The following is a 21,653-nucleotide window of genomic DNA, read 5'->3' as shown; positions in this document are numbered from 1 at the left end:
TTGCCCCAAATCCTTATTAGTTGTAATCAATGTGTATTGATCCTACTATTGCAGATTATTTGATTGATTGCATTCCTCGTTATCTCAATTTTAGTCTAGCTTTTCTTCTGATAAATAAACGCACAAGGCCCGATTTGGTTGCATTCCTCGTTCTCTCAATCAATTTTAGTCTCGCTTTTCTCCTAAATCAACACCTAAGCCCCAATTAATGCTTGTCCTAAGAGCATTGGGTAAATATACCTTGATTTTAAACTAATAAAGCTTCATAGTATTAGGGATTTTTGTTGCTGTTACCATAATTAGTAAAATTCATTGGAGTTTGGATTCGTCCATTAAAAAAAAAAAAAATTTTAAGTTTTTCATCCTAGCACATTGACCAAAATAATGGGTTAGCCTAAGGTGGAGGAAATTGGGCACGAATGGCAAGCAGGTTGTACATAAGGTCCTAAGGCTGAACATCAGGAAGACATTCACAAGCATGCAAAAGCACCCAACGCAAGAAAATGGGACAATGCATATAAAATTTTTCACAGTATCTCATGCCGTTCGATTGACTGTCTTTCTTTACAGAAGGAAGCATGTCAGAACAGGAGATATTTCTTTTCTTATTCTTCAGGTCAGGTGTATAAATTGATGACAAATGACTTTGTCAACCTTGTAATCTTCAACTTCCGAACTTCAGCATGATCTGGCGAATTCAGACTTCAGTACTCACTACTCATTCATTCCTTTCCAAGGAATTTCATTTTGGTACTTCATCTAAATGGCCACTGTGGTGCATCACTGCATGCTTATAACTTCACAGGCTAAGGTGCAGGCATCTTATTCCGTTTTTTGGCAGTATTGGCAAGAGCATTAGAGGTATCTTTCTTCGTTTTGGAAACCGGGTTGTTGCTAAGCTTGGTGGCGGGCTTTCGGTTGTCAGCTTTATTCTCTTCACAATTGCTTGAACCCCTGCCTTGCACTCTCAATGCATCTTTGACAAAAAATTTTAGCCTCCATAAAGTGGATTCACTCTGCATTCCAAGTAGAAAAGTCATGTTATTATGAACATGCAGGAAGAAAATACTCTTTTTTTTTAAAGGAAAGGGGGGAATTTAACAATGTTCAATGATCACCATGGCATCTATATCAAGTTCCAGGTCCTCATCTCTCAGCACAAATTTTGAATTCGTTTTGGCAACCATTTCCAGTGCCTTAGTGAGATCTTCAGGACGCAACTTACTGAGACCTATTCCAATGTTTCTTTTCTCCTCGAGCGATATTTTTCTACAGTAGTGGTTTTAAGGTTAATAATAGCACAAGACACAATTTTTCCTTCATAAACATTATATCAAAGTAAAACTGAGATTTGGCATCAGATGGAACCTGCACTTTTTGACTACCATGTCCCTGAGTTCTTCCAACTGTGAATCGACTTCATTAAGCTGAAAGAATGTCAAGCAGGTTGTAAAAAACGTGAGGCATGTATAACTGTACAGACTGTATATCAAAGATGGCACAATTCTGCCACAAAAGTGATCATTTATCACATACCTCATTGCTTAAATCTCTAGCTGTTTTGGCATGAGCTGCCTGCTTAGCAAGCTGCATATTCAACTGTGCCTCTGCTTCCTCCTCTTCACGTCTCGTTTCCTGGAGACACAGAATTCACCTTAAACAAAGTTCCAGGAATGTCATATGAGAGAACATATGTTACTGAACATTCAGGGATCCTTACTGCTCCGTGCTCAAGCACAAATAAAGCTAAAACTTTCCTATGCCTAATCAGAAACCATCAGTGTGAGGTTCTGCTAATAGTATTACACCATGTGAGGCTATTATACCAAGGCCTACATACAACAGGAAACCAATAAGTTTCTATAACAATAATTACCTCCTCAATGACTTTTGGTAACAATTGTAGCCACTTCTCCTCAAACTTTGCCAACAATGTTTTGGCCATCCCATGAACATCACTCTTTTCATCATTGTACTTCATCGCATTTGTGAACACCAACCTCACATCTGCACATATCTCACGAACATGCTTGTAACCCGTACCATCCTTGGCCTCCATTTGATTCTTTATTGTACTAAAATCCATGGGCCTGTCAATGACCTAGAATCAACAAATTAATGCAAGTTCAAACTCACAATTCTAGACAGCACAATCAAATTAAGGTATAAACACAGAAACATCATGATAATTCTTTTGTAGAAAATCAGCAGATTCGTACAAATTACTGAATTAGCACCCACACACCTAATTAGTTTGACAGCTTTTTCAATCTGGAAGCAGTACAGGTAAAATCTACTACTTGTCGGAGCATCTCAGTTTCATGACACTTACAAAAATAAAGCTACTGTTTCTCTTCTAGTTTTTAATGTTGGTTACTTCTTTTTCCTGCTTTGAGCATCAGGTTTCCTAGTCTAGCACAGAACTGGAATGGTGGATAGCAGGGAGAAGACAGAATGAAGCTAGGTGTTCTACCTCGTAGTAGTCATCCAAGCCCAGCCCTTCAACATCAACAGGCTGCATAAATGGCCACGCCCACTTGTGCTGAGTGATCTAACACAATTAAGAAGGAAGTAAGCAAATTGGTTGAGGTACATGTTAGAAACTCATTCCATCAGCAATTCAAGATATAATGTGCCATTTTTAAAAGCTCAGCTCAATACAACCACCAATGCTACTATAGAAGAACAGGTGTGATACATGGTACAAGACAATATAGGCACCTGAAAATAAGCAATTTCTTTAACAAGTGAGTAACCTTAAACTTGTATCCGTGAAACATGACAAAGTTTCTTAATATACATTATCATATCATCTTTATTCTCCATTAAAAGTACAAGGGCTAGGCATAAGCCAAACTGATAAATCAGAAGCCCTTTTCTCCACCATGTATAAGCAAAAGCGAAGCCATGTAAGATTCTAGTAGATAAAAGGATGGATGGGGGAAATAAACAAACATTGACTTGCCCTCTACAGGAAAATACAACACCTAGTAAGATTAGCCAAGTTACTGAAATCAACTTTTTCCTTTCTCAACTACCAGAAATGAAGGCAGCGGACAAAATGTGCACCACAATGTTATGGTTCCGACATGATAATTCCAGGCAAATGACAGAAATTTTAATTGGTGTCTTCCATGCCCAAGCATGAATACCATACCCAACAAATTGTCTATGGAAATTTGTGATGCTTGGGCTGCCAAAATATGGTAAGAGATTTTGCCTTAACAGGGCTGAGTCATATCTTAATGAAATTGGTCAAAAGGAGGACTAACATTTTATTTGATTCTTTAAGATGTTACAAAAATGTCTACGCATCACAAAAGGGTAAATAGGCTCACTCATGAATTATGCACTAAACCATGTTGAGTTTCTCACGGTGGAGTGCAGTACAACACAGGGTAAAAGATGGACCAAAATCCTCAACAATACCCTGAAATAGCTCCCTTAGGCAACTAGCACTTATTGTTTAGAATGTGTAATAGAACTGGTGCATATCATTTAAAATTGGAGCAGATTAAGGAAAACTATGTTACAAAAGAATCTAGACAAAATGTCTTGGATGGAAGTCTACTCCGCTTACAGTTAACTACTAGCTCTATAGGATTGCAAAATGATTCTCTTCTATATGCACCCTGGCGGAAGGAGCAAATATCGCAGAAGCAGAAACATTTCAAGACATAGTTTTGAAAAAATTGTATTTTGGAATCAATTTATGCGTCAAGTGTGCCAAGCTAATAGGTTAAATATGTTATGTCAGTAGCCCCATTCATCTCCATTCATATATAGAGATAAAGATTGATGATTGCCTGACGTAGTATCGATCCAAACTGGCGCATAAGGTCTTGCATTCTCTTTGCAGCAGCTGCTTCTCTGCGTGACGCATCCTGTTGTAGCTTCTTAAAGCTGGGCGCATATCTTTCCCTATCTTTATTGTTCCTTGAAGAGGTACTCCAGGACGTGCTTGGCTGATTTACGCTTTTACTTGAGTAAAACCGCTCAACTTCATTCACTCTTTGATCAAGCTAAAAATTTCAGAAGATACAAATTAAAATTCTTGAATGCCAGTGATAGCAGAAATAGATTATTGCAGACAAGAAATGGATTAACAACAAATCTCATATGCTTCACTTAATCTTACAAGAAAAAGAAAAACTAAATGCCAGCAATACTATTGTCCACTTCATCTAAAAACAACTAAATAAAGACAAGTTATGATAATTCATCAGCATTTAGAACTAACATTTCAAAATATGGGAAGAAAATAACACCTATGGATCCTTCTTGGGTGATCTTCATCCAGACACAATAGCCACTCATTTGAGCTCTTCTCATCTTAATAAATGTTAAAACAAAGAGAAGAAGTGCATGATTCATTCAACACTTATAGCAATAAACTCACGTTGTCAACTTCCATGGATAGCTTATCAACACTGTGCTTGACCTTATCCATTTCAGCATCAGTACCTACCACCTCTGCATTCCTAGCACGCAGGTTTGATACATCCACTTTTTCCATCTGATACAAAAATTCCAAAAGAAAAGCTCAGTCAAAGGACAAATCCAAGACTAAACTGCATTGATTGATGATTTAATTTATTCATGATAGAGTGTTAAATCTCAATCATACACAGTTATGTGTATTTCTTTATGACAAGTAACCTAGGCAATAAGCAACAGTCAAGTGTTTTTCCCATATAAATTGAGATGCAGCTCCTACAGAAAATTTGTGGGGCAATTTCTCCAATCAGCATTTCCAAATTGAGGAAAAAACCAGCAACATATCAGACTCAGAAAACCAAAACCTTGTCATAAACTTTCCCCAGTACTTTCAAAGTCCATTATCCAATTCTTGCATTACCTAAAACTGCCAATCCACGCAGCATTTCCGGAGGATTAGAATTCCTTCAGAAGACCTTTGTGTTATTCAAACAAAACAGCACAAAGTGGCCAATCACATTTTAAAAAACAAATAACAGCAAGTGCTAGAGGTAAGAATAATTTAATCTTGATAAAATCTCCCATTAATCACCTTAAACCTTGATGTTATGTAGATTTCAACTGAAGTTGTAACGTTTACATAGCGCTACTCTCTAAATTCGGCAGACTACGCCACAATTTGAACCTAGGAAAGTGGAGAAGTAAGAAACAATATCCACCTACAGCAAAAATGACAAAATTAATAACTTTACTAATTGGATTAAACTGAATAATCCGGTTCTTGATAATGTCTCAGGACTAAGCTCCAAGAACTCTCGTATCTTACAAGAAAAACGAAAATAACCCCACAAGGAAAGGCATGATTAATCAATAATCAGACACCTTAAAGTCAAATTCAAGGAGACAGAAAAAGAAATGATAACAAAACTGCAAAATTTTCGAAGAAATTGATGCATATATAGAAAATGAATACCATTTGCGGCGGTGGTAAGGATAGAGGGAGAGGCGGAGGCGGCAACGAAGCCCTTCGATCTTCGACTTGATTTCTGGGTTCTTTTCTTTCTACGTTGCTTTGTTTTAGGCAATGGGCAGAGGCTGGTTGATATTTTTATTACTACTGCAATTTTTTCTCCTCTTGAGTGAGCTAAAATTTTCTCCTCCTAGGCGTTGTATAATGCTTGAGTTTCGATTTTCAAGTTTCAGGGTTCAATGGGGTAAAGGGTCCTTAAATTTTTTAGTGTCTCCTTCTTGAAAGAGTCTCAATAGTTTGTTTAAGAAATTCAGCTGCTACTCTCGCCGCTTCTTCTTCTTTTTCCTGCTATACACCACCACCACCAGCAGTCAGCAGTGCCAGTTGAAACTGTGAGTGTGTACCGTACCAGGTTATGACAGTAGATCGCATTATTGTCGATTAGGGGCAAACGAATTGTGCCAAGAAAAAAAAATAATGAGTAAATATTATGTACACAAACAAACGTATATCCCGTGCTGTTCATATGCAAAAGTTAAAGTTCAATATAAATTTTATATAGTTATCATTTAACAAAAGTTAATAGAGTGCATGCACTGTCAATGTACTGTCAATGTATGAAATATTAATATAAAATTAATTGATCTTAAACAAAAATTTTGTATGTCTTAAATTACAGAATGTACATTACATTTTATGTAACACTATATGTGAGGTTTACAAAAAAAAATTAAATATTTACGTTATGTTCAAATTAATTTACATTATATACAAACAAGATTTAAGTTCAGGTGAACCAGCCTGACTGATCCACTGGATACAAAATTTTTCTAATGATTCATCTAATTTATCGTATCATATCCTGTGTCAATTGACTTATTAGACTCTTCAAATTAATCAATTAATTTCTTCATGAATTGTTAGGTAAGGTTAGAGGTGTCAAAATAAGTGATTCAAGCAGATTGGGACGGATCATAATTAGGTAATAGGTATAATTGAATCAATCCATTTATATCCATTTAAATAGATGGATTGATTCACCAATAAATTGAATCATCAACGCGAGATCCGTCGATATTTTTTGCTTAATGCTATGAATATTTTTTATTTAGATTCTATCGCTTATGTGATTCTAAACATGGATTTACATTAACTATATTAAAATTAATCACATTGATAATAAAACAATCACAAAATAGTACACGAATTTGTCCTTAAACATAATTAACGGTAACTTTATTAATTATGTAATAATTTGATGGTTCCAAATTAGTATTGATGAAAAACTTATTACAATTTTTAATTACTATTACTACTATTACTATTACTAAGTAATTACTACTACTATTTCCTATTAATTTGACAAGTAATTACTATTGGCTTTTAATATACTATTTACTATTTACCATATGTGTTTTTATTTTTACTAAAAAACTATTTATTATTAACTTTTTACTATTCACTATCTACTTAATAGTACACTAGGAAACAATAACAAAATAGTACACTAGTAGACAAGCACGAATTTGTCCTTAAACATAAAATTAACGGTAACTTTATTAATTATGTAATAATTTAACGGTTCCTAATTAGTATTAATGAAACACTTATTACAATTTTTAATTACTGTTACTACTATTACTATTACTAAGTAGTTACTACTACTATTTCCTACTAATTTGACAAGTAATTACTATTGGCTTTTAATATACTATTAAATATTTACTATTTACTATTTACTTTTACTATTTATCATTTATTCTTTTTTTATATTTACTGAAAAACTATTTATTATTAACTTTTTACTATTTACTATTATTATTTACTTGTACTATTCACTATCTACTTATGTTTACTATTCATATTTACTATATGCTATTACTATATTTTTTTACTATTATTATTTACTTTTACTATTACTATTACTCTTACTATTTACTATTACTATTTTTACTGTTACAATTTACTTTTACTATTACTATTACTATTTTTTATTTTTAATATTATTTACTAAACAGTACATATATTATTATTATCGCTTACTGTTACTATTTCTAGTTTGACATTCAGTCAATCTATTGACAGGAAGATGTAATATAACTAATTCTAATAACACTATTAATTAATAAACTATTACTAATTAAATTAATTCAAACACTAATCAAATGTAATAAATTAACACTAATTAAATGTAATAAACTACTGATCTAATAGTAATCATTTAAATCAAATGTAATAAACTAATACTAATCAAATATAATTAACTATTACTATTTAAAATGACACATGGGGTCTGTCGAATGTAATACTTGTTGAACCAAGTATTGTCAGAGATTCTGGCTGAGCACCACCAACTTCAGATCCTAGAAAACTGCTTTAGCTTTTTATGAACTACAAAGGAAACTAATGCACACCAATGCGCGACAATGTATACAAACTAACCGGCTGAACAATGTTGAAAAACACAGTCGGTTCTTTTCTGGGCAGAATTTCTTGAGATTTTCTATGTATGGGAGGACTAAATTGGGAAAATGATGAAGGAGATGAGTGAAAGTACACAGATGGGCTTGTTGAAGTCAAATTGCTTTATTTGGTAATATATTTATAGCCAATTGCATTGATTGTATCGACGCAATCCAATCATTCATTCAAAAATAATCAACAGCTAAAAAAAATTGAAACTGTCAATTAGGGGTGAGCGCAGGTCGGGTACTCGCCCCATTCACCGTTTGGCTGACCCGATCCTTATCTTGCGAGTCAGCCATTTTCTAACCCTTATCCGCCCCACATATTAGCGGGTACCCGATTATAGGGTACCTGCTGAGATAAGGTCAGGTCAACGAGTACCCGTCCCGCTCCATTTATTATTTAATTTAAAAAAAATAATTTATATCAATTTAATTTTCTATTTTACACATTCATCTAAGATTTAATAAAATTTTTTTCTAAAAAAAGATTTCCAACCAAGAAACAAGCATGTGAAGAGAATATAAGATAAAGGAAACAAATTAAAAGAATTCAAAATCAATAAAAGTTTGAAATAAGTAGCACAATTTTTAATATATATATTCCACATTAATTAAACTTTTTTCTATAAAATATAAGATCATGACTTCTACAAATGAATCTTGTAAATAAACTATTGTCTCTCATATTTGTAATGTAATTTGTTCAATAAAATTATTTATTTAGTTCTAAATTATTATTTTATAGTGTCTGTATAAAAATAAAAATAAATAAATAAATAAATAAATATATATATATATATATATATGCGGGCGCGATCGAGTACCCGCGGATTTTTAATTATATGTATGTGACACTAACCCGCCCCATATCTTAGCGGGTACCTGACCCTTTATTGACCCGATAAAATAATAAAAATCGGATATCCTAATTTTCGAATCGGATCGAATCGAATATGACGGATTTTCAGGTTATCGGATAATTTTGCCTACCCTTACTGTCAATGGAGTGTATGTGCTATTGATCAACCCATAGAGTTTTGTCGCATCCATTACCAGATACCGCATCCACATGTGACGTCTGGATTTTAAAAAAAAATTTCCGCACTATTGATCAATGGTGCTAAAATTTCGCGCATCCAAAAGTGGTCAATTTTTTTTCTCAAAAAAATTCACACCATTGATCAATAGTTGATCAATGGTGCATAAATTCGTTTTGGATGCAATTAAGCTAGTCACCGCATTGGCAAATTTTTTTAAAAAAATTATTATTCGTTTAACTTATATAAAAAAACTTAAAATAAATTCAATTTCGCTCAATGTCGCTTTTCACATTTACGGTGACCCCTATTAAAGAACTAATTTGTCAAAAACACCAAATTTGTCATGATTTCTTATTTCGGCATTATTTACAGAAATTCGCCCTAATCGATGTGATGATAAGGTACTTTGTTTTTATCGGCATTACGTAGATAGCTAAAACGCATTTTTTATGGTAAGAAAGGGTATATTAAAAGATGATGAATGTGCTGTGTGTTTCTCCCAGGTCAATGCTGAAAAAGTTCGTCATTTGAAGAACCCAATTAGGCACAAGAAAACGTAAGTTGTGCCATCTTTTTTCCCCATACAGCAAATATTACTTTCATTGGTTGAGTTAATTAAATTAATACTGAAGTACTATCAGCTGATTAGGAATTTTTGCTTTGTTAGCGAAACTTGCAGATAATTTGGGATAATTATTTTTAAAAAAAGTTACTATAATACTTTTTTGATATAACATATATGAGATCAAATATGATTGAAAAATATATTTATAATATAAATAAATAAATTTGTACAAATAATTCACTATCCAAGCAAAGAAAGGGTGTTAGTGCGCAAAAAGAGGCACAGGTAAACTGTAAGGATAGTCAAGACTTCCAATTTAACCAAATTTGGTCTACCAATTGAACGCAAATCTGACAGTAGAGGCTTCGGGCCTTGATCAGGAAGTAAATACTACAAGGAAACGGTCGTCTTTAAACAAATTTGCAAGTCTTTTTCTTACCAAACCATGGTCGAATAGGAGGTCCTAGTAATCCAAAAAAAAAACAAGTATAACACGAGGAGTGACAAGAAATAGGCTAAATTACAGTTTGCTCCCCGATACTTGATGTGAAGTAACGTTTTGTCCCTCTAAACTCAAGATATACACATGTTACCATCCATGAAAACCAGTCAATCGAAAACACGACTAAATGATGTTAATGCCCTCACAATATGGCTATATGTCCACAATTGAAAGGCAATTGGTAAAATACCTAGAGATACTTGGACAGGAGGTTATTTGTTCAAATTTATTTGCTTATATCACCATTACAATTTCCAATACACCTTTTTATTTTCCCAATTACCTTTTTATCTCATATACATTATATCATAAAAAGTGCTACAGTAATTATTCCAAATAATATTTCAAATAATCTCCTATCCAAACACACTCACTGTTAAAAGCACTTATGAACATTAAAAAATAACCAGTTTTGCTCAAAAAAAAAAAAACACTTTAGAATGAAATATGTTGCATTTTAGAATGTTACATAAATAGTATTCTAACTCTATGACTATTGAATGTATAGCTCTAATGAAATTTTAAATTGTTAATTACAAAACTAGAAGGTACATGTTTGTAGAGGTATTTTGGTCACAAAGAAGACGACACTCTCTTTCTCTCTCTCAAATAGCACTAACAATCTTAATGATAGGAGATAAATTGTATATACCTAGAATTTAGGGGGGCAAAGTGTAATTAATATTTATTCACAAATATCACTGACATATTCTTTTTAATTTTCTTTTGTCAAGAAAAAAGAAATCAAATGCCAATTATGCCATATAATCATGAACACAACGTCCATCCACAAGTCCCAATTCAAACTTCGGCAAAGACTAATTGGCCACTGGAAGGTATTTTCCCACACTAGCAGCAGCTGGAATGCACCCGAACGACCTGGCCAACACGGCAGTGAGGTGGCCTTTGCCCCGCAACGACCTCACCATATTCCAGGTGCCACTCCTCTTTCCCTTATCTGCTGCTGGTGCCGCCTTCCCACCACTTCTGACCACCGCCTTTCCGCCATCCTTTACCTGCGTTGGCGGCGACATGGTGGTACTAGTAGTCGAACGACGGCCTTGCCTCTCCTTAATAGCACTCAGCTCCATTTCTGGCTTGAACTTGACTGGTCCAAACATGAACATTCTTCTTCTGGACTTCTTTGACATGGAAGTCAAACCAGATATGTTCACATTCTGCACACGATAGATTGAACCCACGCGAGACTTAGAACTCGAAATCTGGCGAGAAACCAAGCTTTTTGTCGCCGTAGAACGGTCCTTTTCATCACGAGAAGAAGGACGAAAAGAGTGGGATCTGACCATGGTTAGATAGTCTCTCTTTTGATACTCATTGAGCTGATCATCTCGGTTCTCATGCATGAGTTTCCCGCAGAAAACGACATCTGGGGCGCTGAAAAATTCAGGGCTTCGTTCATCGCTGAAGAACTCAAACAAATCCTGAGCTGAGGAATCTCTAGGGCTTTGAAGGACGGAGCATTCTTTGTATTCTTGTATGTTGAGGTTGCAGAAAGAAAGAGTGTCCTCCGCTTCTTCTTCTTCTTCTTCTCCAAAGTATTCCCAAGTAGTGTTTCCTTTGTTTTCCATCTTTTTCTCCTTTCTACTTTCTAGGAGGAGAGCTAGCTAGATCAAGTAATCAAGAATTCAAGATATACAGTGTTGTGTGAGCTAGAGAGAATACGTGTAGGAATGTGTTTGATGAATAAAAACTGGGGTAGTGGGAAGTCTATATATACTAGGGCAGGTTGTCCATCTTTGCATACTTTATTTGGAGAGCATGTGAGCGTGTAGAATGCGTAGTAATGGCTCCCTTTAATTGTGACAGCTTCTAGACGATCTTATATAATTTATGGTATTCTTACCATTTGTTTGGTGACTGGATCTTTTGGTTTTGGTTAGACAATCTAGAGGAGTGATTGTCAACTTTGACAATTGATGCCTTGAAGGGCACTTAGTTAATGCTTCTTTTATTAAGTGGTGAAAACTTAAAAACAAGAAGACGCGGAAGGAGTAAAGGTCTACCCGAAAAGAGAAGAATATATAGGATTACTACTAGAAGAGCAAGGAAGGGTCAAAGCTGATGTATAGGGTGGAAGGAAGCAATAAACGAACTGGCAAACGGACCAGCTCACTCAGGAGAATAAAGAAAGATCCAAATTAAGACCAAGTGCTTCTGGAAGGAAGGCCATGAACATTAGAGATATATTTAAGGCCCTTTTTTTTGTTTTCCTTCTGTTTTTTGGCTAACGGTGCTATCGCACACGGGATCCTCAGTGTCACTTTTCCTGTAGCAATTCAGTGTCACTTCTATATTTATGCCAAGTGTCCTATTTATTTAATTTATCATGTATTGTTTATTTAAATTTATTCTACCTTCACGTGATAAGTGGGATGGGCACTGAATTTGGCACCGAATAGTGGTATAGAGGATACCAACTGGTGCTATCAGGCGTCAACATGTCTCTCTGAGGATATATATCAATAAGAGCATTAATGATGGATGCATTAATGATGGTTGTTAACATAGTTGGTGTAGTATTTTGACTTGCATAATGAATAGTTTGGCAGATGCAGTTTTACATTAATGACGAGTTTAAGAAGTTCATGTTTGGTTTAAGAATTTACTAAGTTCTAACCTTGATTGTGTGCTGTTTATTTCTAAATGCAAGTTGATAAAATCCACCATTATATACATCAACGTGTAGAACTTTGCCCATATACACCATTATAACACACTTTCCATGCTGATAAATTATTTGATTATTGAGAATTAATACTTTAAAAATTAATTTAAAATAAAAATAAAGCACAATATTTGATTAAACTATATATTATACATAAGACACAAAGTTCCAATTCAGTTGTCAAATTCGGATGATTATCAAACAAATGTGACTTAATAAATTTAGCAAATTTAGATTTCAGTTTTACGAAATGAGCTTGAGACAAATGCAAGTGCATTTGCATTGACTTAATTTGTTGAGTCATGTGGTTGATGATGGCTCATGCAAGCACATCAAGAATTAATCAGAATTTAATTTGAGCTATGTGATTTACAAATTTGTACCGAAACATTTACATGATGGTTTAGTGTGGCAAAAAAATGGTCCAAATAATGTGAGAATAGCTTCTGGATGGTAAGCTTATTACTCGGCTCCCCGGAGGGTGGCGGGAAAAAAAAAATCAAATATGAGGGGCATTCCGAGAATTGAACTCGGGACCTCTCGCACCCTAAGCGAGAATCATACCACTAGACCAAATGCCCTTGCTGACATGCATCTTTGCGGACATAAATATTTCCGTGCACTACTTCCCATTTTCTTTTCCACTGCAAAACCCTTGGCTGGATGTCTGAAGTTGGAGTTAGGGTTTTCTGATCTCTCTCCACTGAAAAGAAGAAAGAAAGCGTGTTTTTTTTTTTTTTGCTCCTTTTATTTTTTTGGTAGGGTTCAATTTAGAAATGGCAAGAACTGCACTGCTTCATTTGGTCCGCTCTCAAACCCATCAGCATCTCAAATCAACGAACTTCCACTCAGGTTCCTTTCTTTCTTCACCCCCTCATGATTGAATTTTTTTTGAGAAGTCATTTTGCTTGTAAATGATTGTCATTTGATTTGTTTCATTTGAATTTGGTTTGTCTGCATTCCATCAAATAATTGGTGGTGTTAGTGTAGGCAAAAACACACAAAGAAAAGGGCGTAAGATTCTATTATTTTTGAATCTATGATAATTCCGGTAACTTATGGACGAAAACTTGATTTTAGGTATTTCCACAGAAAGGCTACCATAAAAATGTGATTTTGTTTTTTGTGCAATTCAGAGCGCAGATTATACACCCCAAAAAAATAAAAACTGTACCAGATTATGTGTTTGCACGTATTATATCACGGTTTATTTTGCTACTTGTGTGTTTGTGGGCTTTTTTTTTTAATTATGTTTTTAAGTCTTTATATATGGCTTTGAGGCTAAGAAGTTGTTTATTGGCGTAGCATAGTTGATTCTTTGGAATAGACAATCGAAATGCGGACAGATATGTATATTATCTCAATGAGGGTCTGCAATCAAGCTGAGTCAAGTTGGGTATTTGCATAATTTAGTCAAGGTCAGTTTGTCGATTTAAATCTGCCAAGCTCAAAATTGAGCACGAGCTCAGTCCATTCTAACAAGAAGTAAATTTGCTATGTTATTATAAAAATAAAAAGAATTTTATACTTATTACCATTTATAAAAAGATCGACTAAGCTTGATCAGCCTTTGAGTGGAATACTAACATACTTGAGCTTGACTCTTTAGGCTAATTGAGCAACTCAAGCTTGACATGAGCTCAGTGAACACCAAGTCAAGCCAAGTTGCAGCTTGTGAGCGGCTTGGTGTGCTAGCTGCCTGATCTCAACTTGATAATGCATGGATATGATAATGCCTTCTTTGCAGCATTTACTTTCTTAATCACAAAACACCCTTTATTCTGTCAAGAAGCAACCTTTTGGAACCCAACCATATGATTTATGTATATTGCTGGAATTTTGATGCAGAAGCATATAAAACATGTCCGAGGTGAAAACATTTACCTGCATTCAAGGTCTAAATTTCAAGAAAACTGGCTCTCAGAAAAAGCAAATAAAATGGTAGGTTTTCTTTATAGAAAAGCGGAATTAACTGCATTATTGATTAGTGGAACAGTTGGACTAGATAAGCCAATATTTGGCTTAACATGCAGCACCTATTCTTGCTTTCTGCACAAAGTTTAACAGTGTTTGTTGAAAGCACATGGTTGTATCATTTGGTGTCTAGTGATCAATTGATGATTCACTTGAAGTGCAATTAACTTTTCTCTGGGCGAGCTCAACTATACATGTTTGAGTTCTTAATATGATGCTCTCTATCTCTGTGTGTGTTTGTCTGCATAGATTTAGGATTTGAATTCTATTGTTAAGTTAAGTTGGATTGGTCTAGCAGTGCAGTTCTTGCCATTTCTTTTATTATTTTTTATTATTCTTTTACCAGTTTTAAGGACGTGAATTTTTGGGCTGAAAGCTTCATTTTCCATCAGGAATCTTTAACTGCTCCAGAAGTGCCTCAGAAACTATTCATCTTTAATAGAATTTATTGGGCAAAGTACATGGAAGACCACCTATCACCATTGTATCATTTCTGCAATTTAACTATTCTTAATCTCACCTTAAAAGAGACTGAAAATTTATCTCAAAATGACCACTTACATCAAAAAACATAAGTTCTGGGTACTTGCTTATTGTAGATTTTAGATTTGGCAGGATGGAGTACCCATATCCAGTACAGACCAAAAAACCTGTTCTCTGACTGAAACTTCTCTGATTTCCAACAAAATGTTTGATAGAGGGGGATTTAGATAGGGTATTCTTATACATCTTGGTGAATAAATACATGCCAGTACACGACAAGTTTTGCTAATTTCTACCACCTATTTACTATTAAGGTTCATGTGAATTATAGGGGCTAGTTAATCATGTTTCTCATCCTAATTTCACCCTTAAGATGTCGCTGCTGAAGCAACCTTGTTACTGGGTCCTGGAGGCCTGATGAGGGATCAATAATTAACCACCATCTTGTTATTTAGTTCTTATTAAGAATCATTTGATCCTGATAAACTTTTATTTTGACATCAATTGTTCGTTCTGCAGGCAATATATACAATTGATTTGGATACAACTAAGGATCCATTATGTACTATTGGTGATTGGTTAGGATCTTGTCGTTTTTTCGTTCCATCCTTTTCTTTGTTTGGAAGGGGAATGCCTATTGATGAATTATTGCTGATCCTAAGTTGCTTTGGAGTATCTTAGTCTGAAGCACAAGTCTACATGAATGTGCAGTCCATCTATGAATTTTTTGGTTTTTGTGGTCATTCTTTGTCCTAGTCCTGTTCTTGTATCTTGCTGTTAAAGAGATATGATAATATTTTAGTTAAAGTTATACTGGAAAACCAGATAATATATTTTCTCTTGTTGATAAGAAAATATAAACATTCTGCTACAATGGGCTTATCTATTCGTACTGTCATAACAGACAGGTGTATTCAATACCTTTTGCTGATAGTTGTCATTTATCCACTCCGGCACAGATAGTCTGTAAGTTAGGCGCATATAAGTATGTATTTAAACATTGGGAAAAAGTCCCAATGGTCCTCTAACTATTAGCCGGGTGAACTTTTGGCCCCCAAACAATTAAGAGTAAACTTTTGGCCCTCGATCTATCGAAAGTGTAAAATGTTGGATCTTCTGTCAAGTTCAACAGTTAAGATTGACGGAAACTAACATCATGTGAAATGCATGCCGAAATACAAAGGCCATTTTAGTCCACCCAGTAGTTTCTATTCGGTAAAAAGGGATTTCTTCCTGAACAAAAAGCTGTAGGAAGAAAATCTCCATTGCAGTTGAAGAGCTTCTACTCAAGTTTTTTGCTTCATGTGATTGAAATGGAAAAGCTTCAAAACTTATTCCATATATAGAACAATTTTCAAACACATAAAAAAGTTACTCTTCAACTGAGGTAAAATTTACGTCTACTACAATTTGATCCAATTAAAGCACTACTTAGTGCCTTCAAGCAAGGCAAAAAGGAAGTTTCAAGGATTTTCTGGGTATCTGATTCAGGGTTTTGCAGTTGAGTGATTGAAGAAAAGGAAAATAAAAATGCCAGTGTCTTGGAGACAAGTCATACTGAATCAACAGTACCATAACAAAAGGCCAAAAATCAAGGCTGAACCCATCAGACCTGCGAGAAAGATTTGGGTCTTTTGTAACGACCTGGATGCTATCGATACTGATTCATCAGATGATGAAAGGGTGATTTAAAAGAAACCTAAGAGGTTTCTTAGGGAGATTATTCTCCCTATTATGGAGTTGAAAAGTCAACCTGGTTAGCCTGTGGTTGCAGCTGTTGGCCCAGAAGCTAAAAACAAGAGAGCAATAATGGGGAGGAAAACAACTCGAAGAAAAAGAAGTTAGCTAAACCGCAGAGTAGAGGAAATACAAAGGCGTCAGGTAGAGGAAATGAGGCAAATGGGCTGCAGAAATTCGCTACCCACTTACGGGAAAGAGGATCTGGTTTGGGTACTTATAATTCTTTTGAGGAAGCTTCAAGAGGTGCACTAGTGATGATGGTCGACAAATTGCAGGAGCATCCAACCACTTGCACTAGAGAGAGAGAGAGAGAGAATGATATAAGGCAACAATTAAGTCAAACTGATTTTTACTCCCTTTTTATTGAGTGGAAGATAGTTCAAACTAAAATACCCCTCGTATTTTGACATGCGTCTCAAGTAGTGTTGGTTTCCGTTGATTTTAACGTTTGAACTTGACAGAAGGTTCAACACTTTGCGATTTCGATAGGTCGAGGGCCAAAAGCTTACTCTTAATTGTTGAAGGGCCAAAAGTTCACCTGGCTATTAGTTGGAGGGCTATTGAGACTTTTTTCCCTTAAACATTTCTGCATGTCACTGGACTCAAATTTGATGGAAATGGAGAAGAATATGTAGAGCATCTGCAGTTATGTAGCTGGGAAGTCACTGTAAGTGTGAGTCCTGAAAAAGATTAAGAGCAATGGTAGTAACTGTTAAATATAGTAGTTTTTGAAGCCACAATTTGTATCACGGCCAATGGTTTTAGTCTATTAGCAGTCAAGCTATATACTCTTATTGGTGGGAACCGTGGAGATAATCTTCTTTAGCAGTATTCTAATTTTTTGTCTTCTAACTTGTTTAGGGGTACTCTAATTTTTTTGTCTTCTGACTTCTAGTTAATATTCAATGTGGGATTGCCTTCAATTTAAGTTTCCCTTTCACTCTTAAAAAAGAATTATGAATGTTTTCTCCTGATTCAACTTGTCCTCGAAGCTTCAAAATGAATAATGTATTTCACCTTTATGGCCTTAATTAACATATTCAACACTTCAGGTTGTAATTTGAGTAGACTTGGTACATTGCTGCAGACATCCAGACCCTCCAGTGGCATACAGCCCACTGCTATCCAGAGACGATGGTTTTCCACTGAGGATGATAACAAGCTCAGCATAGGTCCTCAAAAAGGGGGAGAATCTGGAAAAGATGAAAAGGACTCGGGGGTGGTTTACTATGGTCCTATATCAAATACCGTAAAGAAAGTGAAGCTTCTATCTCTTTCCACCTGCTGCCTCTCTGTTTCTTTGGGCCCTGTCATCACCTTCATGACATCTCCCGAAATGAATGTGATTTTGAAGGGTGCTGTGGCATCTTCTGTTATCTTCCTTAGTGCCTCTACAACTGCTGCCCTTCACTGGTTTGTGAGCCCTTACGTGCACAAACTCAGATGGCAACCTGGTTCTGACAGCTTTGAAGTGGAGATGATGTCATGGCTGGCAACTTATATTCCAAAAACGATCAAATTTGCAGATATCAGGCCACCGGAGACCAATAGGCCGTTTGTGACATTTAAGGCCAACGGTAAATTCTACTTTATTGATGCTGAGCACTGTCATAACAAGGCATTATTGGCAAAGTTGACTCCACAGAAACCAACTCATGACTCGGCCTTCAAGAACTTGTGATGAGCATTATCTTTGTAGCAATGAATGATAGACATAAAATAAATTGTTTTTGGCAGATTTAGTTGATTTTTGTTTATGTATTCTGAGAACAACAGCTTCCTTCAGATTTATGTCTTTGAGAAAGCAAATTGTCTCATGATGGAGTACAAAGCAGCAGAGCAATGGATAACTTTTTGCAGTTCTAATGCCAAAATCCTACTCCTAGCCCAACACCTCTCCATCTAAGAAGGTCTTGAAGCTTTATTTATACTTTTTTGTTGCCCTGTCATAGCGATTTGGTATTGGAATACGTGGGATGTTGGGTTAGGGTTACTCGTGAGATAAATGAGATACCTAGTCCAGCATTGCTCCTATTTCCATTTTATGGATTTGTGGCTGAATATCTATGCTACCATGATTTGACAATGAGGGATCTGGGTTGTTTTCTGCATTGCAGAGAGAACATTTTATGGCTTGGATCAGCTGAGTTCAACAGCCCAGATCAGTTCGCGCTCAACCAGGCTGATATGAGATGTTACACGCATTATAGGCATGGTGCGGTTGCAGAACAATGAGAATGCTCTTTCTGACCTCCGCAGAACTAAAGAATAGATGCCAATTTCTCAAAGTTATTTGTTTCATTTTACACCCCTCTTAAAATTCTCAAGACTTCAATTGATTATATCACCAAATGATAAGAACTTTTATCAACTAGTTCTGGAAGCATTTCTTCACAAGTCCAAATTTTTTTAATTAAGTCATCCCCTCCATTATATACTACTGCCTTGACGCGCTTAAGAATGCACAAATTTCTAGATACGTGCATAAATTTGTATGTGTTTGTGTTCTTGACAAGCATTAGAAAATCTCAAGTATTTTATAATCCAAAAATCCATAAAAAAAAAATAGCGTACGGAGTGTGTTTGGACAGGAGATTATTTGCCCAAATATGTTTGCTTACATCACTATTACAATTTTCAATATACCTTTTGATTTTTTCAATTACCTTTTTATCTTACATACATCACATCACAAAAAATGTTACAGTAAAAATATCTCAAATAATTATCTCTCTTGTGCTGACAATAAAGAGAACAAAATGTAACACATCTCCTCATAATCAATAACTTAAAATATGATTTGTTTACACAATGGAAATTAACATAATTAATAAATGGGTTGGAAGGTATAGAAAGATTGTATGTGAAAAGTTTGGATTCGAGACCTCTAATTATAAAAAAATATATAATTAATGAAAAAGACAAAAGAAAAAATGACAAAGGAATCTAAAGCGGTCAGCCTTGGTTTCTAATTACACTAGAAATTTTTTTTTGATTGGAACGATATTTGATTATATTGATATCAAAAGTTGTACAATTACGAGCAAAGGTTCAAATTGACTATACAGTCAGTCAGTGTACATGACACTGAAAAATTAGAATTTCCTCATCTAATATAATGCCTAATGTATAAGAGTTCATCTTAGTATTTATATGATTCGTTCTACTAACAGAATACAAGGAGTACATTCGAAACAACAACTTAATTAATGAATATCTTCCACCAACGTAACTATTCTGATGTCCTGAGTTTTCTGAGATCGAAAGTGGTCGAGAAGCTGATTGTTTTGCACTTGAAACGGCACTTTTCTTTCTTGCAGCGTTGCAGCTTTGCTCATTGAGAGCTTTAAAGTTATTAAAGCCCCACCAATTACAGTAGAATCAATTTGGAAGATTCCAACTTCCAAGCGGACAACTGATACGGTAATGACAGCCAAAGTCAAAGGTTTGACAACTGGGCCCAGTTCCGTGTCGGGTCCGCAAATTTCCTTGACAAGACAGGAGGCGGGCTGGGCTGGGAGGGGCGGCAGCGATCTTTCAGCTGAAATGGGGCCTACTTCTAGAATCAAAAGGCCAGCATATTTTTCAATGTCCAAAAGGACAGTTTGAAAAGCACGCCTTTTGACTCACAGGGAACGTGACGTTGTGGTTCAGCACTTGGACCTCAAGCAAAGCACAAAAGGTCTGAATATTTACTAGCACTACTTTTTTTTTTCTTTTTTTTTAAGACGATAAACCTAATCTATCATACACTAAGGGAAAGGAGGCGGATCTAAGAAAGCCCAGGAATAATTCGGAGGAAATTGATCAGACGGATGCATAGAACATCCGTCTGAATTTTTTTTAGAAACAAACTACTTAAATGTGACATTTTTTATGAGAAGTAAGGTTTGATCCCTGCCTCCCACCCCACCAATTAGGTGGTGCCTCGATGGAAGAAAAACAGAAAAGTCAAAAAGTTTCTAGCGGAGAAGCTAAACAAATGGTGGTGTTACGAGGAGGGTGACCTATGTACTTGAAAAACAAAGAGAAAAAGGATGACGGGCAGGACTCAAATTAGTTGGGAACTTGGAAAAAGCAATAGTCGTTGATGGAGGCATTTGAGAGCTGACTATAGACACGTAAGCAAGTTTTATTTTTAAGGTCAATAATTAGAACAAATATCCATCGGCCATTGTGGCTGCAGTCCTCTCTCTTCTCATTTGCTGGGTTCTTAAAAAAGTTCAAATTGCACTTCTCATTTAGTGGTACTTTTGTTTATGAAAAGTACAGTTCAAATTTGGATATGTTAGAGCCGATTTGCATTGTTATTTTTTGATATTTTTATAAAAAAAAGTATACTGTAACTATATTTGATACATAAAAAATAAAAAAGTGATTGAAAAATATATTTATAAAAAAATATAAAAATTCTTTGCGGAGAAAAATGACAATTCAAACAACGCGAATGGTTGAACTCCAGCAGGTAGTCCGACTGGTTACATAGCCTGATCTATACCGGTACGTCCGTGATTGATATCCGTGTGTTATCTCACTGTGTATCTTTGTGACAAGGTTCTACGTGACCTAAGTGATTAGTCTGGCAAAAAACCGGGATATCCTAAGCCAAAAATAAAAATAAAATGCGAACGGTTGAACGCTAGACAAATGCGTACTAGGAACTCTGAGATGCATGACATTAGGTCGAGGTGAAAAGCAACGACTACATTTGCAGTCATCAGTAACCATGCTTGGGTGTGTTTTCTTCACGGGAGCCTAGACATTCTCCATAGCAGTTGTCCAAAAAAC

At 35.4% G+C, this 21,653-nt stretch overlaps 3 protein-coding genes and 1 non-coding gene across 5 annotated transcripts; 1 reads left to right on the top strand and 3 right to left on the bottom strand.

Moving 5' to 3' along the window:
- Positions 1 to 420: 420 nt before the first annotated feature.
- Positions 421 to 5,791, bottom strand: LOC113762637 (transcription factor GTE6). 2 transcript variants are annotated; one of them, XM_027306180.1, is made up of 9 exons: positions 5,411 to 5,791; positions 4,400 to 4,516; positions 3,807 to 4,022; positions 2,474 to 2,551; positions 1,877 to 2,101; positions 1,537 to 1,635; positions 1,369 to 1,427; positions 1,119 to 1,269; positions 421 to 1,016 (listed from the first exon to the last, which is right to left on the bottom strand). In XM_027306180.1, the coding sequence occupies exons 1-9, from the start codon at positions 5,411 to 5,413 to the stop codon at positions 807 to 809; spliced, it is 1,158 nt and encodes a 385-aa protein (XP_027161981.1). In that variant the 5' UTR covers positions 5,414 to 5,791; the 3' UTR covers positions 421 to 806. The 2 variants fall into 2 exon arrangements, with proteins under 2 accessions (XP_027161981.1, XP_027161983.1); XM_027306182.1 differs by lacking the exon at positions 5,411 to 5,791 and adding an exon at positions 5,030 to 5,100.
- Positions 5,792 to 10,800: 5,009 nt separating this feature from the next.
- On the bottom strand, positions 10,801 to 11,571 carry LOC113756161. The gene has a single exon (XM_027299934.1). The coding sequence runs from the start codon at positions 11,569 to 11,571 to the stop codon at positions 10,801 to 10,803; it is 771 nt and encodes a 256-aa protein (XP_027155735.1).
- A 1,606-nt stretch (positions 11,572 to 13,177) lies between these two features.
- Positions 13,178 to 13,249, bottom strand: TRNAP-AGG. Its single transcript has one exon. It is a non-coding gene; the product is annotated as a tRNA-Pro (tRNA).
- A 114-nt stretch (positions 13,250 to 13,363) lies between these two features.
- On the top strand, positions 13,364 to 18,638 carry LOC113762196. Its single transcript, XM_027305523.1, has 2 exons — positions 13,364 to 13,520; positions 17,918 to 18,638. The coding sequence occupies exons 1-2, from the start codon at positions 13,445 to 13,447 to the stop codon at positions 18,544 to 18,546; spliced, it is 705 nt and encodes a 234-aa protein (XP_027161324.1). The 5' UTR covers positions 13,364 to 13,444; the 3' UTR covers positions 18,547 to 18,638.
- The last annotated feature ends 3,015 nt before the right edge of the window (positions 18,639 to 21,653 follow it).

The sequence above is a fragment of the Coffea eugenioides genome, chromosome 2 (assembly GCF_003713205.1).
Source record: "Coffea eugenioides isolate CCC68of chromosome 2, Ceug_1.0, whole genome shotgun sequence".
In the NCBI taxonomy this organism is placed as follows: Eukaryota; Viridiplantae; Streptophyta; class Magnoliopsida; order Gentianales; family Rubiaceae; genus Coffea; species Coffea eugenioides.
The sequence above is the reverse complement of the archived record's forward strand: the minus strand, read 5'-3'. Positions and strand labels throughout refer to the sequence as shown.

Excerpts from the sequence above, each read along its gene's own strand:
- LOC113762637 (XM_027306180.1), bottom strand. Across the intron at positions 2,552-3,806 it reads TTGGATCGATACTACGTCAG|ATCACTCAGCACAAGTGGGC; the intron begins GCAATCATCAAT and ends TAATTGTGTTAG. Across the intron at positions 1,428-1,536 it reads CTAGAGATTTAAGCAATGAG|CTTAATGAAGTCGATTCACA; the intron begins GTATGTGATAAA and ends ACATTCTTTCAG.
- LOC113756161 (XM_027299934.1), bottom strand. The coding sequence starts at position 11,571 with ATGGAAAACAAAGGAAACACTACTTGGGAATACTTTGGAGAAGAAGAA.
- LOC113762196 (XM_027305523.1), top strand. The coding sequence starts at position 13,445 with ATGGCAAGAACTGCACTGCTTCATTTGGTCCGCTCTCAAACCCATCAG. Across the intron at positions 13,521-17,917 it reads ATCAACGAACTTCCACTCAG|GTTGTAATTTGAGTAGACTT; the intron begins GTTCCTTTCTTT and ends TCAACACTTCAG.